The sequence below is a fragment of the Podarcis liolepis genome (assembly GCF_965112155.1).
Source record: "Podarcis liolepis genome assembly, chromosome: 10".
Taxonomy (NCBI): domain Eukaryota; kingdom Metazoa; phylum Chordata; class Lepidosauria; order Squamata; family Lacertidae; genus Podarcis; species Podarcis liolepis.
The window spans coordinates 65,141,122-65,168,912 of NC_139562.1; the positions used below are offsets into that span (position 1 = coordinate 65,141,122).

Below are 27,791 nucleotides of genomic sequence, written 5' to 3' on the forward strand. Positions count from 1 at the left end.
TTCACACAACAGAACTCCATGGGTTGGCTCTGTGCTCCAATCCATCCCTTTTCAATTGGCAGTGAATATTAGCATTCCACCTTCACAAAATGAAAACCATTGAGTTTATCCAGTTGCTAATATTGACAGATAAAGTCAATTTAGCTCAGATGATACTTGATCTGCGTAATCACTAAAGTAATGCCTCTGTTCCTAAAATGACTGTGAATATATGGAGAGCCAATTATGTTTGCTGGCTGCTGGCCTGAAAGGTAAAACTAGGCCAGACATATTTTGTTTACAGTTGCAATGAACAGAGCGTAGCTGTTCATATTTCACTATTGGCCGCTCCATCTGCACATACCTTAAAGCTAAAAAGAGAGCAGGTCAGCATAGGGGAAGTTAGAACATCCTTTATCTTATTTTCAGGAAGAAGAAGAAGAAGAAGAAGAAGAAGAAGAAGAAGAAGCCATTAATACATTTCTAGTCTTGTTGGAAAATGGTGCAAATCAACAGATACACCACCTCTAACTCTTGGGGTCTGAGGCTATTAATGAGAAAGATTTGTCTTGATATGAATTTATCCCTTATCACATTAGAATTTTATCTGTACGGGTCAAATTTGCATTTGGGGTTGATAAGCTTCATTTGCAAATTGCAAAGCTTTTATTTATTATTTATTGAGCTTAACCTCGCTGGAATTCCTGGAAAATAAGATCAGCTTTGCAAGAGATGAGCTACCATGTCAAAGAGCTAACTTGAACTTCAGATTATAAGATTTAGCTTGACGGATCAGTCCGAGCAAACATTTGGTCCAGTTTTCGATCTAGAATACATTCCTGGGAATCCCAAGCAGCATATGATGGAGAGCTGGTATAGCATAGTAGCTAAGAAACTGAGCAACAGATGAGGAAGTCCCTAGTGAGAATTTTGCCAGGAACTCACTAAAATTTGCCTTAGGTAAGTCACTCAGTGTCCATCCCGCCCACTGATGTATTGGGAACAATAAAACTGGCTTACATTACACAACTAGATGAGACATAATATGATGGTGATAGCCAATCCATTTTATTTGTTCAGCACTTCTGGTACTTGGCTAGCTCCTATAGTTCTAATACTTTTTTTTTAAAGAACATAGAAACTATTTCTTCATATAATACCCTGTGAATTTATTTCCACATTTCATAGTAGTAAGTTTATCATGCCCTTTCTGAAGAAAATGTCTACTTCTGTACAGAAGGCTGGGCTAAAATGTCTCAGAAAAGCATTTTCTGGTGTTCTCTTTTGAGTTCCTCCTGAACTGTTGCTAGATTTCAGGGGGACTCTGAGGAACATTAAGCAAAACAACCTCCCTCCTTTCAAGTTCTCCTATCTCGACATATTGCCTCCTTTACTCACCAAAATGAAATAGCAATAGAATTGTGTCCAACAGTAAGTAAACTGAAATTTCTCAGAAGATACTGTTCTGAAAGAATTTCTGAGAATATTCTCTTTCACCTCCACCAAAGAGCATTGGAGAATTTCCCCTCACCTCAGTCAAATCCCCTCTCCCATTTCAACATCCACAAATGGTGTGGAGAATTGGGGGAGGGCAGTTTCACTTAGCCTTTCCACTGCTAGTGCTTGATAGCTGCAGCCACCTTGAACATGGGGCAGTAACAGAGACCATGGGGACACTGTGCCTTTCAATTGACCTCCCTCTAGCTGAATTGCTGCTGCACACTTGGGTGCAGATGGGAAGGAGTGAGGTTGGAGCAATGCAAACATGCTGGCAGCAACGCCAGAATGGGTCCGCTGGTGCATTTGCACTGCACTGACCTCACCACTGCACTGCTTGCCCTTTCTCCTGCTTCCCATCTTGGAATATAACAGTGATTCAGCTGGAAAGCGGTCAAATGAAGGGTTCAGCCCCATCACACCATCTGCAACCAGTGCTGGGGAAGAAGGGTGTGAGTAAACTAGTTCTAAACATTTCTATTAAGGTGGCTGGGATGCGGGTGGTGCTGTGGGTTAAACCACAGAGCCTAGGACTTGCTGATCAAAAGGTTGCGGTTTGAATCCCCGCGACGGGGTGAGCTCCTGTTGCTCGGTCCCTGCTCCTGCCAACAGAGCAGTTCAAAAGCACGTCAAAGTGCAAGTAGATAAATAGGTACCATTCCGGCAGGAAGGTAAACGGCGTTTCCGTGCGCTGCTCTGGTTTGCCAGAAGCGACTTCGTCATGCTGGCCACATGGCCTGGAAGCTGTACGCCGGCTCCCTCAGGCAATAAAGTGAGGTGCGCGCCGCAACCCCAGAGTCGGTCACGACTGGACCTAATGGTTAGGGGTCCCTTTACCTTTACCTTTATTAAGGTGGCTGGCCCCATGTTCTGATATTTTCACAACAGAAATTAGTTCTTCTTTAGCTGCTGCTACCATGTCCAAATTAATTTCATGAATACGGGTATTAGAATACTTGACTGGTGTTACTGAGTTGGATTCTTGAAAGGGACTGGCACACAAAGAAATAACTACAGAGGCTTTGCCTTCTGGTTTCACTGTTACAAGTCCCCACTGCTGAATAGACTGGCTGTTTTTAGTGGCATTTGTATTGTAGCAAAACCAGCAGGTTTAACTTCTGGCTTCATGTTCAGTTCTCTTCCACACCTCCATGCCTTTTCTTTAGATGTCAACTTTAATTTTCCTTTCAATTGCAGCTACATCGACATTATACATTTTTAAAAAATATTTTTATTAATTTTCCAAATTATTGCAAATCAAACCAAATTACTATAATTTAATGCAATTTCTTAAAATCAGGTTTCCCGCTCCTGTTGCAGATATTATATATTTTTGATATTGGTGTACTCAGTGAACTGAAACGCAGTGCCCTTAACAAACTACAGTTCCCATAATTCTTCATGACTATTATATCACTTTAATAGTTTTTTTTAAAATGTATGGGGTGGATGTGACCTCAGTGAGGGGAACCTGTAGTTCAGAAACAGAGAGGAGTCAGTACAGTGGCACCTTGGTTCTCAAACGGCTTGATTGATGAACAAATTGGCTCCCGAATGCCACAAACCCATAAGTAAGTGTTCTGGTTTATGAATGTTTCTCAGAAGCCAAACAGTTTTGGGAGTTGAACGGACTCCTGGGACAGATTAAGTTTGAGAACCAAGGTACCATTGAATGCCAAAGCAGTTGCAGTTTGCAGAAAGTTAGGGAAAGGAATAAAAAATAGCAAGAATGCCTTTTATTTTGTTTAGCCAAATGGCACCAGACAGGCACAGACCTCTATGAGTAGAATGCTTTTTTAGTTTTTAATTTTTTTAACTTTAAAAGTTAGAACTCGAGGCGAGTTTTTAATACCACAGAGGTAGGAGGAATGTTGCAGTAGAAAAACGGGTCACCCAGACGACAATTACTAACAAGCAGTTGTAAAATAAAACAACAAAGGTGTGTTATATAACCAATTAAATATTAAAACTAAAACAAGAAGGGAAGTTAAAAAAAGAAACTGCTGTGCAAAGGAAATCATCCAGGGATAGATTAGCTTGTGGGGTGGTTCAAGGGAGGGAGAAAATGTATATTTACAGTGAAAAGACTTTGGGCATAAATATGACCTGACCCACATGAAGCAAAGAGAGCTCTCCTTCCAGCTCTTTTTATGTAAGTGGCTTAAGCAGTGAATGAAATAATAGAGTGTGAACTTGCCAATTAGGATACAGATTGTGGGTATTCGCAATTTAGAAGTGCATTAACTCCAGTCAGTTGTCTCGAGAGCCTATGCTGGGATCTGCCATGGCATCAGGGTACCTTGCAATCAATCCTAATCTAAGATGTTCCAGGGCTGGTATACTACAATTATTCCCTAATGGTGGGTCAATGGAATCTTTTTGATTGGTTGATGGAAATAGTGGGAACAAATATATTCAAGGCTCTCAGTATGATGCTGTCAATGCACCTCTGGTGCTGACTTGGACCCTGCCTGGCATGGCTATCACCCACCCATCACTTCCTTCCTTCTGATGACATCAACTGGTGGGTGACAAAAATACATTTGGATTGTGGGCAAATGGCTGCTCAGCTCCAATCTGTGGTGGATAGGCGCAATCTGTGATGGAGAGCCAGTGTGGTGTAGTGGTTAAGAGCGGTAGACTCGTAATCTGGTGAACCGGGTTCGCGTCTCCGCTCTTCCACATGCAGCTGCTGGGTGACCTTGGGCCAGTCACACTTCTCTGAAGTCTCTCAGCCCCACTCACCTCACAGAGTGTTTGTTGTGGGGGAGGAAGGGAAAGGAGAATGTTAGCCGCTTTGAGACTCCTTCAGGTAGTGATAAAGTGGGATATCAAATCCAAACCCTTCTTCTCTTAGACTCCTCAAAATTCAGAGCATGGTGCCTAGAGCGAATATCGACAGCAACAGTGCTGGGTGTGAGCCCCTTGTTGTTTAAGGTAGTGCAGGCATAGGCAGACTCAGCCCGCCAGATGTTTTGAGACAACAATTCCCATCACCCCTGACCACTGGTCCTGTTAGTTAGGGATGATGGGAGTTGTAGTCCCAAAACATTTGGAGGGCCGAGTTTGCCTATGCCTGGGGTAGTGGGATGGGTGCCATTAGCCATGGTGGCCCTGCCAGAGTACATGGAGCCAAGCAGTTGCCCCAAGATTCTGTTTGCTGACACTTACTGTAGCTGTTTCTGCAATGACCACAGTCTACTGTATGCTACTGTGGTAGTTTGGATGACAACTATATAACTACTACAGTTGTACCTCGGCTCCCGAATGCCTTGGGAGTCGAACATTCTGGCTCCCGAACAATTGAAAACTGGAAGTGAGTGTTCCGGTTTTCGAATGTTCTTTTGGAAGCTGAACATCCGACGGGGCTTCCGTGGATTCAGATTGGCTGTGGGAGCTTCCTGCAGCCAATCAGAAGCCGTGCTTTGGTTTCCGAATGTTTCGGAAGTCGAACGGACTTCTGAAATGGGTTCTGTTCAACTTCTGAGGTACGACTGTAGTGGTGATTTTTATTTTATAATGGTACGCTAGGATCTGTACCATCCCAGGGAGGGACAATGGTATAAATAGAACTGGAGTGAATTGGATGGAAACATGAAAGAAAGAATAGTCCTTCATTTGGAGTTTTTCACCCAAAATTATATTAAAAAATGATGCCATAAGGAAGTAGTTCTTAAATAATAGAGGACCCTCTCCTGTTGCCTAATTTTCTTTATAACTCTCACATCAAAAGACTATGACACCTGTGCTAATGTTTCATTGATTTAAATAAAATTCATGGCACAATCCTATGGATTTTCTACTCAGAAGTAAGTCCCATTGATTTCAGCAAGACTTGTGTGTAGGAGTGCATCCCAGTGCAATCCAGTTCATCTTCAAACTTCAAAACAATGAGCTTTTTTTTGACATGCCACAATCACAATCTGAAAGTTCACTAAGAGTGTCAGTTACCACAAATCAATGGCTTCTAGTAAGACTTAATACAACGATAAATCACTCAGAGGGAAATTCTGGAATCCGTAGACATGAAGAAAAACATTGGGACATTGACAACAAAGGAGTACAACCTAGTAATCCGCAGAGCACGCTTAATGGTTTTCTTGTGAATAGTTCCAGTTTTAAGAATGTGAGAGAGAGAATGTACAACTTTGTGTGTGATAGAGACTGTAGTGTTTTATATGAGTGCAAATAAAACTGTGCTGGGGATTACGTGAGTTATGCATGTGAAATCTATCTTTCTTCATGCCTTGTAACACTAACATTGGGCTCAACCAATGAAATTAAGGAGCAGCAGAAGCAAGACAGACAAAAGAAAGCACTTCTTCATTTGTTACCTAAGTAATTTAAGGCATTCGCTGCTACAGGATCTGCTGCCGATGTCCTTAGATGTCTTTAAAAGGAGATTAGACAGATTCTAGTGGATGGGACATATAGCAGGTCCTAGATTGAATCATCATCGTATATTATTTATACCCCGCCCATCTGGCTGGGTTTCCCCAGCCACTCTGGGTAGCTCCCAACAGAATATAAAAAACACTATCAAACATCTCCTGCTACGGCCGGGTAACACTCTGAAAGCTTGGAAAGCTTTTGCCAGTCAGCATTGAGAATACAGTGATGTTGTTGTTTAGTCGTTTAGTCGTGTCCGACTCTTCGTGACCCCATGGACCAGAGCACACCAGGCACTTCTGTATTCCACTGTCTCCCGCAGTTTTGTCAAACTCATGCTGGTATCTTCGAGAACACTGTCCAACCATCTCGTCCTCTGTCGTCCCCTTCTCCTTGTGCCCTCCATCTTTCCCAGCATCAGGGTCTTTTCCAGGGAGTCTTCTCTTCTCATGAGGTGGCCAAAGTATTGGAGCCTCAGCTTCAGGATCTGTTCTTCCAGTGAGCACTCAGGGCTGATTTCCTTCAGAATGGATAGGTTTGATCTTCTTGCAGTCCATGGGACTCTCAAGAGTCTCCTCCAACACCATAATTCAAAAGCATCAATTCTTTGGTGATCAGCCTTCTTTATGGTCCAGCTCTCACTTCCATACATCACTATTGGGAAAACCATAGCTTTAACTATACGGACCTTTGTTGGCAAGGTGATGTCTCTGCTTTTTAAGATGCTGTCTAGGTTTGTCATTGCTTTCCTCCCAAGAAGCAGGTGTCTTTTAATTTCGTGACTGCTGTCCCCTTCATGGATCACTGCCTTGCCGTAGTGAAGGGACTTGAATAACTCAGAGAAGCTATGAGCTATGCTGTGCAGGGCCACCCAAAATGGAAAGGTCATAGTGGAGAGTTTTAACCAAACGTGATCCACCTGGAGCAGGAACGGGCAAGCCACTCCAGTAACCCTGCCAAGAAAACTCCATGGACAAAGACAATACAGTGATAAGATGGACCAAAGATCTGACTTGGTGTAAGGCAACTTCCTATGTTCTTAACACTGTTAAGGTTTCTAGCTGAACGTAACCTTGAGATTCAGGGGCAAGATGCCTCTGGGTTCCAGTTGCTGTGGGAAAACAGCAGGACAGAGGTGTTGCTTCCAGGCCCTGTTTATGGGTTTTAGAGAAGCATCTGGATGGCCCCTGCTGGAAATGGGATGCTGGTTGGATCACGTGAACTTTGGTCTGCATCAGAAAGGCTATTCATATGTCATTAAGAAAATGAAAAAAGCAAGGCAGTTAGCAAGGTTGTGAAAAACAAGGTCTTGCTAGGATGTGGTCCATGGATATGTTGAGGCTGGATTCTGTCTAGGTCAGCAAAGTGTAGGATTAAGGTAACAAAAGCTAGTTCCCATGCCATCCATCATGCGTCTGGGTAATATTGCATTCTCATAGCCACTGTTATTTGCCAGGAATTCCTGCCCTGACCTGGCCACAGTGATCCATGCGACGGTCACCTCCAGGCTTGACTACTGTAACTCGCTCTACACGGGGCTGCCCTTGAAACTGTCCCAGAAACTCCAGTGGGTGCAGAATGCTGCAGCAAGGCTCATCACAGGGTCCTTGCCATGGGAGCATATTCACCCAGTGCTCTACCAGCTGCACTGGCTCCTGGTAGAGTATCAGGTCAGGTTTAAGGTGCTGGTTTTGACCTTTAAAGCCCTATGTGGCCTAGGACCGCCTCTCCTGGTATGTCCCACAGAGGACCCTAAGGTCCATGAATAATAATAGCTTAAAGGTCCTGGGCCCTAAGGAAGCCAGACTATCCTTCACCAGGGCCAGGGCTTTTTCAGTGACAGCTCCAACCTGGTGGAATGCTCTGTCCCACAAGACTAGGGACCTGCAGGACTTGAGCTCCTTCTGCAGGGCCTGTAAGACAGTGCTATACCGCCTGGCCTTCAATTTGAATTAGCCTGATATGCTATTCCCTTTTCCCTTTCCTCTTCTATGAAGAAACCCTTTCTGGGACCCCACATTTAAATTCTTCCCTGGTCTCCTTGCTGGTCCTAGTAGGACCAACTTGGCCAGTTAGCCCTGGTGATCATTTGATGTCTACTGACTGGTTTCTTTTTCTTTTTCTTTCCCCCCAATGATCCCTGAATTTTTGAATTTTATTGATCTTGATGCTGCATTTTATGTTGTATTTTATGCTGTTTTATGCTGTTTTTACGTCGCATTTTAATCAATGTTTTATATTTGCTGTTAGCTGCCCTGAGCCCGTTTTTTAAACTGGGAAGGGAGGGAGATTAATAAAAATTTATTATTATGTTCCCAAACTACACAAGGTTGCACATTATTTTATTGTGTTTCTATTGTTCCTTTTATTTCTTATCTTATATTTTTTTCCTTTTGCAACTTGCACTGCATGGAATTCAAATGGCGATGCAAATTAACCACAATATAAGAAATAAAAGAAGCAACAGAAATATAATTAAAAATCAATGTGAATATTTAACATGGGCATGCCACAAACTAGCTGAGGGATGCTTGTGAACCACTGGTGGTCTGTGGACCACAGTTCACGAACCCCTGCACTATTGCATTCATGAATGCCTTGGCTCACCTCTCAACTTTTCTGAACACCACTAAGGGAAACATAATCTTCAAAGGCCAGTCTTCAGGCAGAAGTTGGCATAGGGGTCAGGCATCATCACTGGACATGATGGCTGGGAAATAGCCATTGGAAAGTCCATTCCGGTATGATAAAATGAAAATCCCAAACATCCTGGAAATACTTCTATAGACGAAGGCTATAGGACTTCCATAGGAGCCTGTCATGCCATAACTCAGAGGAGGCCATTGTTTTGCAGAAGCAGCATATGAAAGCTGTTTGCAGGTTTGTGTTACACTTTGCCATACACATCGGTTCTCTGTGCCGATCAGGTCTTTCTTCAGCCTCTCACTTCCGAAGCTGTGAAAGCCGGCTCTCATTTTCACAAACAGCGAGGAGTCAAAGCAGGAATGAAAAGGGTGTTTGCTTTTCTGCAAACTTGCAAAAATGATATTTGTCATTAGCTTTGCTGGTGGTGAGAGAAGGGCCCTTGCGGTTATGTCTCAGCATATGCTGTTCTTTGTGGCGACACATCCTATGCTGCTGCTGCTGCTGCTTCAGAGGAAGAAGAGATCTTTTTTGGAAACTTGATTTGTGTGTGTGTGTAGAATTACTATACGTGCTATATACTTGGAAAACACGCGCACACACATTTTTGACAGCGAGATTTTTTCACTCAACAAGGTCCTGCGCTATCTTGGAATCTTAAGATGATACCAGCACTGTCTATCATCCCTCAGAACCCAATATATTTCAGTATCCTGGATCCTGAGTGCTTCTTGATGCTTTCAAAGTAAAGTATGCTGAATTATTAATTCTTTCCCCTCCAATTTAACTCCACCAGAGCACTGCCTTGATGAACTGCACGGTCAACAGATGCCATGATGTTAGCCAGTCCCTTTGTTAGGGAATTAGATAAAGGTGCAATTACAGATTGTTGTGGATATAGCAATGTGAGAAGCGCCCTTTGCGGGTGGCTACTGGAAGTTGTGGGCTACTGAGTAATTGCACTTGCATTATGAGAGATCACGAGAGAATCACTTATGTTGTAGTGATGCAGCTTAAATTAAACCTTTGCCCATTGCCTAAATCCCCAGTGGGAAAATGATGCTGTGTATTCTCTTCGTACCAAGGAGATGTTTTCAGTATCATTTCCTAGTTTCTGATAGAAATGGATGCTCTGCACTCACAGTGTCCCCTTCTGCCCAGGGTGCATATCCCCCCTTAGCATGGGTGTAGATTTCTGGGGTCAGGGCTGTTAACCATCTTAAGATATTTCCTGTAGAGTGGCAGGACATAATCTCTCCCCTCCCGGCCACAAAAATAAATAATTTTGAAGCTTTATAACTGCACTAGCATCTGGCTGTGTGCTAGCTCTTCTGCAGCAAGGAAATAGTTCCTCTTGAGTTATCCTGTCCCGTTGCCTTCTCTCTGTTAAATTTCTGCTTCTGGTTCTTGAGAAACAGCCTGCTTGCTTGCTAACTCCTCCCTTAAGAGTGTTCCCCTTCTTGGCCTAGTTATTTTTCTTCGCTGTCTTTGATCAGTTACTGTAATTTCAGCCAGCAACCAGCAACAAGGAAGGGAAGCCTTTGGCGCTTTTACTGTTTTGCTCCCCAGGCTTGGTTTAGTGATGAGGAGGCAGTTTTGGTCAGCCTTGAGCTAAATCCAATGTTAACCCTTTCACGTTGAATTATTCAGTGTATTCTGTGCCAAATGGAAGCCTTTGGGGGAAGAAAAAGTCTGAGAAGTGCGACCCAGAACAACCTTTCCTGACCTTGTGTCCTCAGATTTTGGATTTCCATATACCTCACCATCATTGAAAATTGACCATGCTATCTGAGGTTGATGGGGGTTGTAGTACAACAACATTTGGGGACCCGAGGTTGGGCAGGCTGAGCTAGAGAAAGAATTAATGAATGGTTGTCTGCCAGAGGAAGAATATTCCTCTCTAGAAATTTGAACAACATTCCAAACATCATAAATACAGTTTTCTAAAGTGTGAATTACAGTTGACCAGGCACTACTCTAACCCTTTACAGTGTTCTATTCCTTCCCAATAGGCAAATAGAGCACTCCTGAGGCTTGTTTGCATTCTATATAATGTTTATTCCTCAAATTAATAATAATTTTTATTATTTATACCACACCCATCTGACTGGGTTGCCCCAGCCACTCTGGGCGGCTTCCAACATATATAAAAACTTAATAAAAGATTAAAGATTTAATTAAAAAAAAAACCCTTTCCTATACAGGGCTGCCGACAGATGTCTTCTAAAGGTGGTATAGTTACTTATCTCCTTGGCTTAGTGGTTGCATAACTCCACACCCTCCAACATTCCTCCGATGTAAATAGGGATGTCCTGCCATACCGTCCGGGACGCGGGTGGCACTGTGGTCTAAACCACTGAGCCTAGGAATTGCTGATCGGAAGGTCAGCAGTTTGAATCCCCGCTACGGGGTGAGCTCCCGTTGCTCTGTCCCTGCTCCTGCCAACCTAGCAGTTCAAAAGCACATCAAAGTGCAAGTAGATAAATACGTACCACTCCAGCAGGAAGGTAAAAGGTGTTTCCATGCACTGCTCTGGTTTCACCAGAAGCAGCTTGGTCATGCTGGCCACATGACCCAGAAGTTGTACGCCGGCTCCCTCAGCCAATAAAGCAAGCTGAGCACTGCAACCCCAGAGTCGGCCACAACTGGACCTAATGGTCAGGGGTCCGTTTACCTTTACCATACCATACCGTCCAACATTTCTCAGATTGAAATAACAATGTCCTAAGGAAAAGTGGGACATTCTGGGATCAAATCAGAAACTGGAGCAGCTTCTGTAAATCCGGGACTGTCCTTAGAAAACAGAGACACTTGGAGGGTCTGTATACCATAGTTTCCTGTTATATCTGCATGAGGAAACCAGTGTAATGCTTGAACTCTAAGCTATGCTGTGATCCTTGGTTCGTATTGTGATTTGGAGAACCAGATTAAACCAATACCCAGGAACAGAAAATTGTGAGTTTAAGTAGGAGTGGTCAACTAGTGCTTAGTTTCGTGCAGATAGCAAGCACAGAGAAAGGGGGAGGTGGAAGGACAGAGAAAGAAATGGCACTTTTGGCTCTTCACCCTCCCCCAGATCCTGCCTCACCGTAAGTCAAGATGGTTACATCCAAGCCATCCTTATGTGGCCACTACTTTTTCCTTCAAAGGGTTAGATCCAGCAGCAGCCGGATGGATTCAGTGCAAAAGGGGTGAATATTGGATATTATCCCACTGACACAACCTGCTCAGAACATAGCTAAAACCGGAAGACCCCCAACAGTCACAAATAAGCAGGCTGAAGTGCAGGGAACAATACTCTCAAGGATGTTTGGGAATAAATCAGCTATGAACTTCTTTCCTTGGATGTTTCTAAGCAGAGGTCGGATGGCCATCTGTCATGGATGCTTTAGGTGAGATTCCTGCATTGCTGAGGGTTGGACTGGACGACCCAACTCTATGGTTCTATGATTTGGGCTCATATTTAGAAAACATAAATGTACTGTATTTACAAAAGCTATAACAGAAGAAATCACAGAGTATATATCTCTTATCCCGTGCCCCCACCCCATGGGCTGGATAGCAGCTAATGCCTGTAACCTTTCTAGATAAATAGTCAGACAACTCTCAACACTTAACACCTCCTATGAAGTATTTATTCATGAATCCTGCTACCCTGCCTGTGTTTGATTTCTTTCTGGTTGGTTAGCTTGTATTTCTGGCTGGTAATGTATTTTAATGCTCTTTTATTGGATTTTGCGGTATAATTTGGATGTATGAAAGCCTTTGAGTTTTTGTAGTGAAAAATAAATCTTGCAGAAACTTTTTTTAAAAAAAGGAAGATAAAGAACAGCGGCAGGGAGGGACTGATTCAGAACCTTCCCTATCCACTCCCCAAGAGCTATTTTTTATTCCTTTACGAGTAGAGCATTAATGCTACACTAGAAGTGCTGACAGTTATTGTAGTGTGCATGCGTGTGAGGGAAAGAAAGATCAAGCAGAAAAGAGCGAATGGGCTGATGATCGATGAATCGAATGTGTGCGCTTGTCTCTCTGTGTCTGCGTGTTTGTGTATGTTTGTTAAAGAGAGAGATAATATATATGAACAGATGGAGAGATGGTGGATGATTGGAGTGCAAAATTCATAAAGACAAACTTGTTAGGTCTGCTTTCTAAAATTGCAGGGCAGCTGCTGTTTTGCCACTCTGTCCTAGCTCCTGAATTTTCAGATAGATAGATAGATAGATAGATAGATAGATAGATAGAGTGGTACCTCGGGTTAAGAACTTAATTCGTTCTGGAGGTCCGCTCTTAACATGAAACTGTTCTTAACCTGAGGTACCACCTTAGCTAATGCAGCCTCCCGCTGCCGCTGCAAAATTTCTGTTCTCATCCTCATCCTGAAGCAAAGTTCTTAACCCAAGGTACTATTTCTGGGTTAGCGGAGTCTGTAACCTGAAGCGTCTGTAACCTGAGGTACCACTGCATATATGAACAGATAGAGAGATGGTGGAGGATTGGAGTGCACCTTCATGTGTATGTGTTTTTGTGAAGGTGTTAGAGAAAGAGAGAATATGAATGGACAGGTAGATAAATGGTGTGTGTGTTTCTGTGTGGATGAGAGAATGAATAGATTATGAAAGAGAGGGAAAGGGAAAAGAAAGGAGGGAGAGAGAAAGGGTTGCAGAAAGGGATAATGAGAAAGAGGTGTTTGACTTTGGACACACCCATCTTTGGCTTAACTCCCTTTCCATTTGGCATAAACAATTTCTTCCTGATTGAATGTGCCCCTTGATTTCCAAAAGTCATAGCTACATTCCAAAATACTTAATAAAAATGTCCATGTTAAGGAGTTAGCAATGCTCTTTGGCGATCACTCGTAGCCGAGTAAGATGGTCTTCCATGAAAACAGTCTTAACAGTGAGTCTGTAAGTGACTGTGGAGGCCAATTCTGGATCCACAAGTCCTTCCACAGTGGGGACATATGTTTCCAGGCAGGGGTTGATCATGGTGAGGGTTTGCCAAGCGTGCCTTCCTCTTAGCTCATTTCTCCTTTTCACCCTGAGTTTGTGCTTCTTCAAAGTCCACAACACCTTTGGTAAAGGCTGTTCTTCAACTGGAGTGTTTGCAGGCCAATGTTTCCCAGTTATACTACATTTTTTTTAAGATTTGGCTTGAGAGCTATATATGCCAGTGGTGTTATTAACTGTTGCCAAACATGGCTGTGCATATGATGTTTTCAGCTTAATTCATACTTTACCTTTTTTAGTGTGGTTGGTGCTAGAAAGCTGATTCCCTGTTTCTGGGTCCAGTGAATACATGCATTCATATCACTATCATAAAGATGTCTCTATTCATTGGGTAAAGTGTATCATGTATGGTAGCCCAGATTGCCAAAGGGATTTCAAGAACAAATTCAGTGACTCTCATAAAAAGACCCCAGATGAAGAGGAGACGATGACTCAGAGAGTACCCATTGGATCAGGTTACCTATATAACCAAAACTTTCATTACAAAGGCAGGCCAAATCTATGTCTAGCCCAGGAGAAGCAGATTGCAGTAACAGCTACAGTATAAAGCACAGGTGGGGAATCTTTTCTGGTCGGCAGGCCAAGTTCATATCACTCCCACCCCTGGAGGGCCAAATTTGACATCAGGTAATGCTGTGCTTTGAAGTTCCAGCTGTTTACTTTACCCTAATATACACATTATGTACACATCACTTGCTAGAGAACTGCATTGGGAAAAGGCAATGATGTGTTAATTTCAGAGGATCACTATGTTTCGGTTTGTGTATTGCTTTGGAAGCTGAATTAAGCCCTACATGGACTAGGACCTTCATACCTACGGGACCACCTCTTCTGTATGTCCCACAGAGGACCTTACGGTCTTCAAATAAAAACATCTTGGAGATCCTGGGCCATAGGGAGGTTAGGCTGGCCTCAACCAGAGCCAGGGCTTTTTTGGCCATGGCCCTATCTGGTGGAACGCTGTGTCACAAGAGACTAGGGCCCTGCGGGACTTGACATCTTTCCGCAGGACCTGCAAGACAGAGCTGTTCCACCAGGCCTTTGGCCAAGGCACAGTCTGACCCCCTCTCTCCTTCTGTAATCCTCATAGAACTCTAGCCCAATAGTTGCCATTAATTTGATTCTGAATTGATTTTAGAATGTATTTTAATTAATTGACTGTGTGATTTTATGTACACTGTGCTAGTTTTACTTGTTGTTAGCCGCTCTGAGCCCGGCTTTGGCCGGGGAGGGCGGGATACAAATAAATTATTATTATTATTATTAATTAGGAAGGGTCACCACTTCTAAATGCAAACTGAATCAAATTTATCTAGCATTCCCTGCTAGTAGTTCCCTATGAAGTTGAATAGGCCCATACCTTGCATATCTATCATGCCAGTGCCACCATGTTCCATCATATAGTTCCATCATCCTCATGCTTCTCAGTTTTGAAGGGGGAATGGGAGATCCCAGACCATGATGGCTTTGCTTTGTTCCGTCCTGCTGAGATTCAAATGGGAAATATTTGTTTTAGGAGTTATTTTCTGTAATACTGGAGTTGCATACCGAGGGAACTGATATATGCCAGTATTGTGTTTCCCAGGAAATGTAGGCGGAGAGCTCAACCACTGCAGTCTTTTCCATAGAAATGTGTGCTTTTAAATACAAAGGGGTCTCTGTAGGCCCTCTATTGTGTGCTTGGCTTGCACAGCCCATTGTCCATGCCACGAACACATGAACTTTGCATTGCAAACATGGTGTAATAATCTTAGAGATATTATTCATGGACACAGTAGGGGGGGGGACACAGAGTTATATACAGTGCTTGAGAACTGTGCCAAAATATTGTTTGCTTGCTTTTAAATAGAAGTGAATGTTTTAAAGAACCACAGCGTGAGAGCCTTTTGCCTGCATTTAGTAGGTGTAAGACTGGTTTGCAGTTGTAATGGGCTACACCTAGACACTCAAAAGTTCATATATGAGAAAATTAAGGGCAGTTTACATTAGTCAATACTATGATAAGAGATATACTTAGCCCCATTAGCGGCATTCTGCAACTTGAGCCACGCATGGTTAAGTCGTATTCCGAGGATTTGTTTTTTAATGGTGAGACAAATAGCACCAGCAACTCTTTATATTGCTTTTATAATTGGAACAAAAGCCTTTTAAATTGGTATTTCTACATCTGGCAACAGGAGGCAGCTGGAGGCTAATTTCTCAAGCAGATGCAGCAGATGGACTCAGCTCACCTTAGACTATGGCTACATTGCCATAGTCATTTTCTTGTAGTGGAGCTTAACTTTGCGACTGAAGTCAATAAGATTTCAACGTCAGGATCAGCGGCGTAGCGTGGGGGGTGCAGGGGGGCCCTGCTGCATCGGGCGCAACATCTGGGGGGGCGCTCGCACTCGCAGCTCTCTGCCCCTACCTGGCTCACTCACTCTCTCTCACTGCAGTGCTGGCTGTGTGAATCCGATCCGAGCCGCTGGGTCGCCGCCCACTGTGGAGGGGGTGGGTGCCAGGCGTGCGGTGCGGAGAGAGAGCGAGGGACTATCTGGGGGAGGGACAGTGCAGCGGCCGGCCAGCGCAGCGCTGAGCGCGGGAGAGAACCACACCAGACCAGACCAGGCAGCAGCAAGAAGAAGCTGGCAGCGGCGGCAGGTTAGGGGTTAGGGGGCACAAATTACTTGCCTTGCCCCGGGTTAGGGGGCGCAAATTACTTGCCTTGCCCAGGTTAGGGGGCGCAAATTACTTGCCTTGCCCCGGGTTAGGGGTGCAAATTACTTGCCTTGCCCCGGGTGCTGACAACCCACGCTACGCCGCTGGTCAGGATATTGCAAGCATTTGAATGAACGATGGGAAGAAAAGGAAAAGGAAAAGCGAGCACCCTGCATGGAAGTTAGTTCTGATTTCTCAAAGTTTTCCTAACTGTTAGTTCATCATTATATTTAAAGTTTCACATGATGAGAACACCACTCCTGGAATAATGGTCCACCTGGGGCTCTGGGAGGGTGACGTTTGCCACATAGTGCATCTACTTCCAGCATGGCCAGGGGAGAAGATGGTCCAGCAAGTAATAAAATCAATATTTTTCCCCTACACACATTTGTAGTGTAGAAAGTATATAGAAAAAGTAGGCTTATAGTTATTTTTAGGGCAATATTTGCAGTAAAGTTGTGCTGGCGGTTAAAATTGAGAATGAGCAAATACACATGATCCTTTATTTTTCTTTCTTTGTATATTTGTGAAGAAAAATATGAAACAACTCTGTATGGCAGATTTCAAGAGGTGTGAAATTATCTTAAAATAAATATCTACTTGGTGCTACTCTTTCTTTTTTTAATGTTCAATGCCTCACCAACAAGTTTCTATAAGCTATGTAAAGTTACTAAAAATTTCCTCACATTTAAGGGATGATGAAAGAGTATTTTCTATCCCTCAGGTGAATAAGATGGCCTTTTTAAAAAAGCCATTGGGGAATAAATTCAATTTAAATGGAAATATTATTGTCAGTGTAGCAATTTCTCCATTTGTCCTTAAAAGTCTTCTTGTTGCTTGGCCCCTTTACTTTTCTAGGGGAACCCCACCCCCCACCCCATTTCAGCAGAAACACAACACTGAGGAAATATAGGTATGTGAAGAGACTGGATGTTTGAACAGACAGTAACAGCAACCACTACAGAGGCACAACCTGGCTTACAGTCCTATACTCCAGAGGAAGGGAACCTATGACTCACTAGATATATATATATAATTTCTATGCACACTGCGAGGGGGGCAAGTAGTCCTCCTCCCCACCCCACCTCAGCCCCAGCTGCCTTCTCTGTTTGCCGTCTGCCTCATTCGCCGAAGGGCTGGTGGTGGTGGTGTGAAACGGGCTTATAATAATAATAATATAATAATTATTATTTATACCCTTCCCATCTGGCTGGGCTTCCCCAGCCACTCTGGGCGGCTTCCAACACAATATTAAAATACAATAATGCATCAAACATTCAGATGTCGTCTAAAAGCCTGGTAGTTGTTTTTCTCTTTGACATCTGATGGGAGGGCGTTCCACAGGGCGGGTGCCACTACCGAGAAGGCCCTCTGTCTGGTTCCTGTAACTTGGCTACTCACAGTGAGGGAACCGCCAGAAGGCCCTCGGTACTGGACCTCAGTCTTCGGGCTGAACGATGGAGGTGGTACACTGGTATACTGGACCGAGGCCATTTAGGGCTTTAAAGGTCAGTACCAACACTTTGAATTGTGCTCGGAAACATACTGGGAGCCAATGTAGGTCTTCCCCGCCTAGAGAAAGAAAGCACTGTGCTTCCCTTCCCAGGGGCTGCTGCCGCCACCGCCACTGCTGCTGGTGCTTCTTGTGAAGCAGGTAGGCAGAGCGATCTCAGCCGCTCTGCTCTCTGGCCCACAGGAGCACCAGGGCTGCGGCGGTGCTGACGGGAGGAAGAGGCCAAGCGGTGGCAGCCCTGCCAGTCAAACGCCGTGCCTAGTTTACCTCAGCGTGGTGCAGCGACGTCTCTGCCAATCAAACGCCGCTGAGGTAAACCAGGTGCGGTGTTTGATTGGCAGAGCCACCACCGCTCAGCCTCTTCCTCCTGTTGCCATCACCAGGAGTCTCGGCTTCGCGGCGGGGTCCGGCTTCACGGCGTGGGCCGGATTTAGGACCCAGGTGGGCCTGATCCAGCCTGGGGGCCTTAGTGCGCCAACGCCTGCACTAGATGTTGCGAGACTCCAACTCCCATCAGCCCCAGCAAGTGTGACCAATGGTGAAGAATGATGGGAGAAGTAATCCAGCAGCACTTGTTATTGATCTCCCAGGGACACCACTGACCACAACGCCCTTTTGGAGTATTTTTGGAAATTGGGGAGGCACTGTGCTATGGTGGTCCTGCTCCTCTGTTCAAGATCGCTACCAGAGAACAGCATGGGGGAACTGTTGTTTGGGCTCATGATACTTGCAATGAATATTTATTATTCTACTGCTCACCTGACAGAGGAAGTAACATCAGAGTTTCCATATTGTTTGATGTTTCGTAAGCAAAGCAGGAAAAAAGCTATCGATCTTATTGGTATTATCTTCAAAACCTCAAATGTTCCTGAATGCATTAAGTTGATATTCCACTTCCCACGGCTGTAATGGAAAGGAAACAAGCTATCGATGGCAATGAACACTTCATTTAAAGCATTTTCTTCTTCTTCAGAAGGGGGAAGAACAACCCTTTATTTATCATCTGCACATTCAGCACTTACAATGTGCTTTTTTTCATAACCAGCATTAGGTTTCACTGAAAAACGACAAATGGAATTATAATGGTTATTTATGAAGAACTCCAGCAATAAATCACAACATTTTACAGAATCTTGAGTGGTTTGAGAAAGAGGCTGATGTGGAAGAAGAAGTTTAAAGGGCTTGTTCTGAGTCAAAAATCCACGGGCACTGAGATCATATATGGGACATTCTTGGTTTGTTTCACTGAAAAATTTGATCTGATTCCCAAAGGCATCTGGTTGGCTCTTTGCCCAACTCTTTCCCCAATTCCTCATAATGAGTATATTAGCACTTTCCATACCTAACATCACATGAGTGGTCAAGCAGGACCCTTTTCTAAGCCATGGTCAATGGCCAGGAATGTGGGAAGTTTAATTCTGCAACACCTGGAAGACCACAGATTCCACACTCTTGCTTTAAAGGCAGTATTCAGTGGTACTACTCAGAACAGTGTACTACTCAGAACAGAGAGCCAGTGTGGTGTAGTGGTTAAGAGCTGTGGACTCGTAATCTGGTGAACCGGGTTCGTGTCTCCGCTCCTCCACATGCAGCTGCTGGGTGACCTTGGGCTAGTCACACTTCTTTGAAGTCTCTCAGCCCCACTCACCTCACAGAGTGTTTGTTGTGGGGGAGGAAGGGAAAGGAGAACGTTAGCCGCTTTGAGACTCCTTAGGGTAGTGATAAAGAGGGATATCAAATCCAAACTCAAATCCAAACAGATCCACTGAAGTCAATGGATGTGACTAATGTAGATTCAATGGCTCTACTCTGAATAGATGACATCTTCATCCAGCTGACATAGACAACCCACTATTCCTTCCGTTTCAGTCTCTTGATCCTATCTGCAATATAGTGTGATATTCTGAAAATGCATGAGAAGAACTTTCAACATTTTAAGTATATACAAACGTTATTTTTTCCGTCCTTATCCTCATCCCTAGGAAGCCAAAGGTTAAGAAAAGCTGACCTGTTGAAAGCCATACACTGATTCCAATGCCCCAATTCCAAAAAATAAAAATAAAAAATGATCTAACATGCCTCTCTTCTTATGATTTCACTTTCCTATTGCCAGTCAGGCATAATAGATGTGTTTGTGGATTATGTTTGCAAACCCTGTTTAAATACGGAGCTTAATGTTTCCCTGTCATGTTATTTCCAGTGCTGATTGGCTCCTATAAATCAATATACAGCTCCTTGCTTCCAACGCGCAGGGTGGGTAGTGTACAGATAAAGAGATAAAGCAATTGCTGCGTTTGTCAGGTAATAGCTTGCGGAATTTATTATGAATGCAGTGGGATAGCTGAAGTGCATTTTGATTTGTTTCTATTAGTGTCAAAGACATTCTTCAACACAGAGATGTGAAGATGCCCAGTGTAGTCATGATTGAATGAACTATTGTAATGATGGAAGTGGCATTTCTCTGGTGCCATTAAACTCTAGGAAAGCAACCATTCAGATACTGCAGTGTGGTCCCCCCCCCCCTCTTTCTTCATTCCTAGATAGCCATTCTTTCTGGATGGCAGAATGCAGTATATAATAGATAAGCATTTGTAACTTTTCAGGGTCTATTACATGCAAGGGGAATGGTTTTCTTAAAAGCCACTGCATGACTAGCAAGAGCTGAAAATTCTATTAGTGAAATTTATGAGGTAACATATTGTCCTTCCTTTGTCACTTTTCCTTAAGTATCAGTTTTCCTTCCTGTGCATGGATGATTTTAGGAGGTGACTGAAAGCTTAATGTTTTTTTCATATATATATATATAGAGAGAGAGAGAGAGAGAGAGAGTCAGTCTCAGGGAGCTCTGAATACTTGGGTAACAAAAAATAACAGTATCTTTGTTCACTGTTTCCCAAAAAACCCGAAGCATACGTTGTCAGCTTTGAAGCCCCATTAATTCAAAAGTAGCCGGCCTCTTTATCTGATTGACTGTGTGTCAGAAAAGTGAGGTTGTTATTAACGTATTATTTAAATACATTCATGTCAATCTGTCTTTTAAAATGTATGACACCATGAAAGCCCACACGTCAAAGTTCCTGGAGGCTCTGGAAGAGTCAACAGCAAAAAGAAGTACAGCAGAATCCCAATGGGTCCGTAAGTCAGGCCCAGACAAAAACAACCAAGCCAACTTGGAGAGACTTTGGTGATAATCTAACATTATATTAGTAGGTGGAAAGTTAAAAAATGGCACAAGAAATCACATGAAGACCAGTGACAAATAAAATGGAGGGTTGTCTTGCCATTGCCTGCTAGTGGAAGGCATGCATCTCCTGCATAAGTTCCCAGAGAGAATCATTTGCATTTCCTATACAGTGGTACCTCAGGTTAAGTACTTAATTCGTTCTGGAGGTCCGTTCTTAACCTGAAACTGTTCTTAACCTGAAGCACCACTTTAGCTAATGGGGCCTCCTCCTGCTGCCGCACCATAATTCAAAAGCATCCATTCTTCGGCGATCAGCCTTTTTTATGGTCCAGCTCTCACTTCCATACATCACTACGGGGAAAACCATAGCTTTAAATATACGGACCTTTGTTGGCAAGGTGATGTCTCTGTTTTTTAAGATGCTGTCTAGGTTTGTCATTGCTTTTCTCCCAAGAAGCAGGCGTCTTTTAATACTCAACGTATTTTGGAGCTGATTTCCTAATGTGGGGCAGTGGCATCACTTTAATTAAGAAGGTAATCTTTCCACAACAAAAAATAACTTTGCCTTATTTTGACTGGCCAAATTTGTATCTACATGCCCATTGATAGTCCTAGGCAGCTAGGATTTCCCTCCATCTTCATAATCCAGGCATTGTGTAGGTTCTTATTAACTCTTAATGGTTGTTCCCTACAAATTTAGCATGTCTTCCAAGGCAGTGTATTATTAGCTGCATGTTATTTTAAATTTCTTCATGCCCCAGAATTTCTGCATTGCTGATTGAAGCTTAACTTTTATTTAATAGATTGCTGTTTGCCCCTGAATTGATTTAACTGTGGTGCAAATTGTGTTGCCTTGCAATATATTGAAATTATATTGCTCTTGCCTTTGTATGAAAAAGAAGTAAGCTGTAAGGCTGGAAAGCCACTTGAATTAGTAAGGAAAGAAAGGTGTGCATCAGCCAGGAAAGCTTTGAGTCATGTTCATAAATGCTGTTTTACTAGCTCATGCATTCTAGCTATCACAGTTCCTCCCTACTGTCAAATTCTACTTGATTCTTTTAGAAAAGTTGCTGCTGTAAAATATTCACATTCCATCCTAACCAATATTTAGCACTGTTGGAATATATCAATCATGAAACAGCAACAATACTCAGTTCAAAGGCCTTCCTAGTCCAGCATCTTGTTCCGATAAAGACCAAATATGTGCTTCCAGCAAGCTCAGAGCCATAGCCTGAATACCAAACCCTTCTGTGTTGTCTGCCTCCCAGCAAACTAGCATCCAGAGGTATCCTACCCTTGAACGTGAAAGGTCCATTTAGCTATTGTGCCTGACAAGTAGACACTGATAGATGCATATCTGTAAATTTGACTATCATCACGTCTTGGGGGAGCAAAGGCTGAGTTATTTATGTGCGGAGAGATACGGTACTTCATTTTCTCTGTCCCATATTTGTTGCTACATATTGCTTTCCTCTTCCTGTATATGGAAGCTATGTCAAGTTATCTTGTTGAGATGGGGCATTCTATCTGCCAACAGTATTCTGACTGCAGTTGCACCATCACTTTCTATTAGGGCCAGATTTAGGTTTGATGAGGCCCTCAGCTACTGAAGGTAATGGGGCCCTTCATGTGTCCAGCTATCCTTTGTCAACAACAAATTGTTGCTGTTTTTTTGTGTTGAATATATGCTATATGGTAATTTATGGGCCTAATAGGTATCTAAAGCCATTTGCAGAAGCAGAATGTAGGCACCCTATATAGAGAAATGAGCAAACCAGTGATATTTTAGGGAGCAGTCTAGCAGGTGGGGCCCATTACTTACATCATAGAGCCTACACAACACAAAACACTGTTGCTGTGTGTAGGTTTTATTTTATTTGTTTTTTATCTTATATTTTGGAAATGTACATCCAGTTTTTTTCTTTTTTGGGGGGGGGGCTCCCAAGAGAATGGGGCCCTATGCTATAGCTTGCTTAGCTTATACATAAATCCAGCACTGCTTTCTATAGAGGTTTTTTAAAAAAATAAAATAAAATAAGTGCCAATGTTACTGTCAGTCCCTTTCTGAAGAACCCTAGTATGAAATGTTCATTTTGCACTGCCACTGTGCACTTAAAGGTAAAGGTAAAGGGACCCCTGACCATTAGGTCCAGTCGTGACCAACTCTGAGGTTGCGGCGCTCATCTCGCTTTAATGGCCAAGGGAGCCGGTGTACAGCTTCCAGGTCATGTGGCCAGCATGACTAAGCCGCTTCTGGCGAACCAGAGCAGCGCACGGAAACACCGTTTGCCTTCCCGCTGGAGCAGTACCTATTTATCTACTTGCACTTTGACGTGCTTTCGAACTGCTAGGTTGGCAGGAGCAGGGACCAAGCAACGGGAGCTCACCCTGTCGCAGGGATTCGAACCGCCGACCTTCTGAACGACAAGCCCTAGGCTCTGTGGTTTAACCCACAGTGCCACCTGCTTACTAGCTGTTGAATAAGGATGAAGTTCTGGCAACCCTGAATCTCCCTTGTGCTTGGGTACGAATCTGGCGCCCACCCCCCAGCATGAAATATAATGTCCTCACCATTTCAAATGTAATAAAAGTTTCTTCAGAGCATGTTGGGTTATATGGACAAAGACTACGGGTATCTGACAAAGTACACGGTAGCTTAAAACACCATTAATAATTATGCTACTGTTACTATATTTATTTTTTATTACCACTGCTACAGTTTAGCTATACATTGCATTTCAGCCCAAAGGCCCCAATACTCAACTTTTTAAAACAAAACATAAAAATAGATCACAATAAAATGCCACAGATCAATCAGCAATCAAAAGACTGCAAGACAGCACAATCACAGCATTGGAAAGCAGTGAAAAATATCCCTAAACTAGAGGATTAAAGGGGACTCTGCTTCCTGCCCATTTCAGGGCTGGAAAAAAGAAAGAAAGAAGACAAACTTGCCACAACCTCAGAAGGCATAGTCTTGAAGTACCACCTTTTCAAGAAGTTAAATGGCGTTCCATTAACCCTAAGTATTACATTTGATAGAGGGCATATAGCTTTCCTAATAGGCACAACCAGATTTTGTAAGGAAAATGTGTGTATGCGTATAACATACTTCTGCTATTGGGCTTCTGCTGGTTCACCTGTGAGTAACATGGGAGTTTTACTGATGACCCAACACTGCTTTAATTAGATGTTTAAATAACGAAGGCAACTTAATTAAACTGCTGTGGTTAGCAACTGGAATAGATACGGCTGTGGTTCCCGGGAGAAGAATACACTTTCACTGTACCCACCACAATATTTCCAGTGAATTGAATTCTTACCGTCATGCTTAGTCACAGTATTTAAGGGAGATGCTGAGCCTGCTAAACAAATGGCATTTTTCTATCATTGATGGGAGTCTGTGACAAAAGGGTAGGGGGGGGGAGAATGGATTTGGAGCATTTGCCACCATCTACAGTTTTATTATGGGATGCAGGTGGCACTGTGGGTTAAACCACAGAGCCTAGAACATGCTTATCAGAAGGTCGGCGGTTTGAATCCCCGCAACGGGGTGAGCTCCCGTTGCTCAGTCCCAGCTCCTGCCCACCTAGCAGTTCGAAAGCACATCAGAGTGCAAGTAGATAAATAGGTACCGCTTCGGTGGGAAGGTAAACGGCATTTCCGTGCGCTGCTCTGGTTCGCCAGAAGCGGCTTAGTCATGCTGGCCACATGACCCGGAAGCTGTACGCCGGCTCCCTCGGCCAATAAAGCGAGATGAGCGCCGCAACCCCAGAGTCGGCCATGACTGGACCTAATGGTCAGGGGTCCCTTTACCTTTACAGTTTTGTTGGACGGCAGTGGGCATACTGGAACTGCAAGACTGCACTTCCAAAGTGAGTTTGGCTTGGCAGTTTCCTATGAAACCACTATGCTGTTTCTGTTGTGCACTGAATATGGTGATCATATGCTAACAATATTTTCGAGCTTGTCACCAATCAGCTTTTTTTTATTTTCCCCCCTCCCTGCCTAGGTGGTGTCTGCATTGCTCAGTCTCTAAAAATCCCCCGTGAGCCAAGACCAGGAGAATTTGACAAGATCATCAAACGCTTGATGGAGACTCCAAATGCTCGTGCGGTGATCATGTTTGCAAATGAGGATGATATCAGGTGCTTACTTCTTTCTCTATTTCTGTCTTGCACAGGATGGGCAACTTGCTGCTGAAAGTCATATTTTTAGTCACACATGCTGCTTGCCTTAAATGGCTTGAGGCTTGACATCAAGACAGATATGCTTGCAACCTTCAGATCTGTGGGGAGAGGGATGTTGCAATTTTATAGTGCATTGTGGACCCCTGCGTTACTAACAACTTCAGGTTGACAAGAATGACAAATTGGTAGTTCCTAACATATAGAATTAGTCGAAATATATAACTAAAATTGTCCAGTATACCTTAGAGACCAACTAAGTTTGTTCTGGGTATAAGCTTTCGTGTGCATTCACACTTCAGATATAGAATTAGATGAGCTTTCCTTTGATTACTGTATTTTTTGCTCTATAAGGCACACCAGACCACAAGACGCACCTAGTTTTTGGAGGAGGAAAACAAGAAAAAAATATTCTGAATCTCAGAAGCCAGAACAGCAAGAGGGATCGCTGCGCAGTGAAAGCAGCAATCCCTCTTGCTGTTCTGGCTTCTGGGATAGCTGCGCAGCCTGCATTCGCTTCATAAGACGTACACACAATTCCCATTACTTTTTAGGAGGGAAAAAGTGAGTCTTATAGAGCAAAAAATATGGTCATTAGTCAAGTGTGTGTGTATGTGTGTGTGTGTGTTTTGGAGGGTAGCAAAATCAGAAAAAAACATGGACCAGTTTTCTGAGCCAGTTTAATAACTTGGAAAAAATGGACCCATGATCTTGCTATTTCCTAAAATCACCCCCACCAATCTCCAGCCATCCAAATACTGTGCATTCACTTGGCTTGCATTCAAGCAGGGGTGAAAACGATGTGAACAGCAGCAGCAGAGCTTGAGGAGGAGAAAGACATGTGTGCCTCTTTCCTCCCTTTCTCTTTGTCTCAGTGACGTGCTGGATAATGGTCAAAAAGCCCATGGGAGCATGGAAGAGCTCTTGTGGAAACCAACTATCACATCAGTGTGACACAGAAAGATGGATGGAAGGGGGAAACCTTCATTCTCCCCACCCCAGGCTGAAAGAAAATTCAAGAGATGGCATGGGTTTTATTGATTTAAATATCATGAAATAGGGGACCTGCTGGTCAAATGGACCAAATTGATCCAATCCAACAAATTGCATTTCAATGGGCAGGCAGGCAAAAACTTTGTCAGACTCTTATAGAGAAATCACTCTCTTCCACACATACCAGATCCATGGCATGTGCTACAGCCTTAAGATGTGGCTCCTCAGCTAAGGATCCAGAAAGAAAAACCCCTTCATTGTCAGATAAACCTTCATTTGGTCCCCACATGCATACCCAGGCCTAGTTCTTCAGTGTACACCAAAATGTGCATGCCATGTTTCACAGGTTGCCCCAAGCTCTTCAGACATAATGCACCCACAGATGATTGAAGGGTGCCCCAACCCAATAAAATAAAGGTAAAGGACCCCTGGACAGTTAAGTCCAGTTAAAGGCGACTATGGGGTTGCACCACTCATCTCGCTTTCAGGCCGAGGGAGCCGGCGTTTATCCACAGACAGCTTTCCGGGTCATGTGGCCAGCATGACTAAACAGCTTCTTGCGCAGTGGAACACCGTGACAGAAACCAGGGCACATGAAAATGCTGTCTACTTTCCAGCCACAGCAGTACCTATTTATCTACTCGCACTGGCATGCTTCCGAACTGCTAGGTTGGCAGGAGCTGGGATAGAGCAACGGGAGCTCACTTTGTTGTGGGGATTCGAACCGCCAACCTTCTGATTGGCAAGCCCAAGACGCTCAGTGGTTTAGACCACAGCGCCACCCCAACCCAATATTGCCTCAGTCAACCTAGAGTTTTTTTCTCCTCCTGCTTCCTCACCTGCCCAAACTCAATGCCAAATTGGCAAGCAAAGTCACGCCTCTCTCTAAATGCCAATTAAATATTCCCAACAGGGTGGAGTAAGTTAAAAAAGAAGAGATTTTAAAGTTGAGTGGCCACCCAAAATTTCTCACTCAACCCTGTGAAACTAGCAGCTAGCCTATATCTCAACCTGCATAAAGGGAGAAGGGCATTTCAAATCTGGAGAGAGTAAGGCAGGCCTAGGCAAACTCGGCCCTCCAGAAGTTTTGGGACTACAACTCCCATCATCCCTAGCTAACAGAACCAGTGGTCATTGATAATGGGAATTGTAGTCCCAAAACATCTTGAGGACCGCATTTGCCTATGCCTGGAGTAAGGTTTGCAGGAGGCACCGCCTTAACTACTCATTCCCAAACATCATTCTATTGGCCAGTTGTGGGCATGTGACCAACTCCCTCCCCACTTCCTTATTGGAGCAGCAGTGATCTCATGGCTCTTTCTCTCAGAAGGGGTGGAAGAAAACACATCCCCACCAAATTGCAGGAGCAACATTGTCTCCCCTACCCACTGCTTCTACTTCTGCTCCTAGCACTGTTGCTCCTAGCACATTGCTTGACAAGTGAGTAAAGCAAAGGGATGAACATGTTTTGGGCGTAACGATTGCAGGGATTGCTTTGGGGTGACAGCAAGTGTTGGCAGGAGTAAACAGGGTGGAAGCCAGGAATTCTACTGTGGCTCAGATTTTTATCCAAGCCAGAGAAGCATATGGAGATTTTGAAAACTCAACTTTCATTTAAAGTGGACTTATATGAGCCTTAAGAGTTTTGTCTCTGATCTGAACTTGGCACCCCAAGTAACCTGGAGTTGTGAAAAAGA

General features: G+C 43.7%; 1 protein-coding gene across 4 annotated transcripts in view; it reads left to right on the forward strand.

Moving 5' to 3' along the window:
* GRM8 (glutamate metabotropic receptor 8) overlaps positions 1 to 27,791 on the forward strand; it is a 564,746-nt gene that overhangs the window by 256,147 nt on the left and 280,808 nt on the right. For all 4 annotated transcript variants that reach the window (XM_083463429.1, XM_083463427.1, XM_083463428.1 and 1 more), the window contains exon 4: positions 24,927 to 25,062. In XM_083463429.1, coding sequence (XP_083319555.1) covers positions 24,927 to 25,062 — 136 coding nt within the window. The remainder of the gene's footprint in view (positions 1 to 24,926; positions 25,063 to 27,791) is intronic.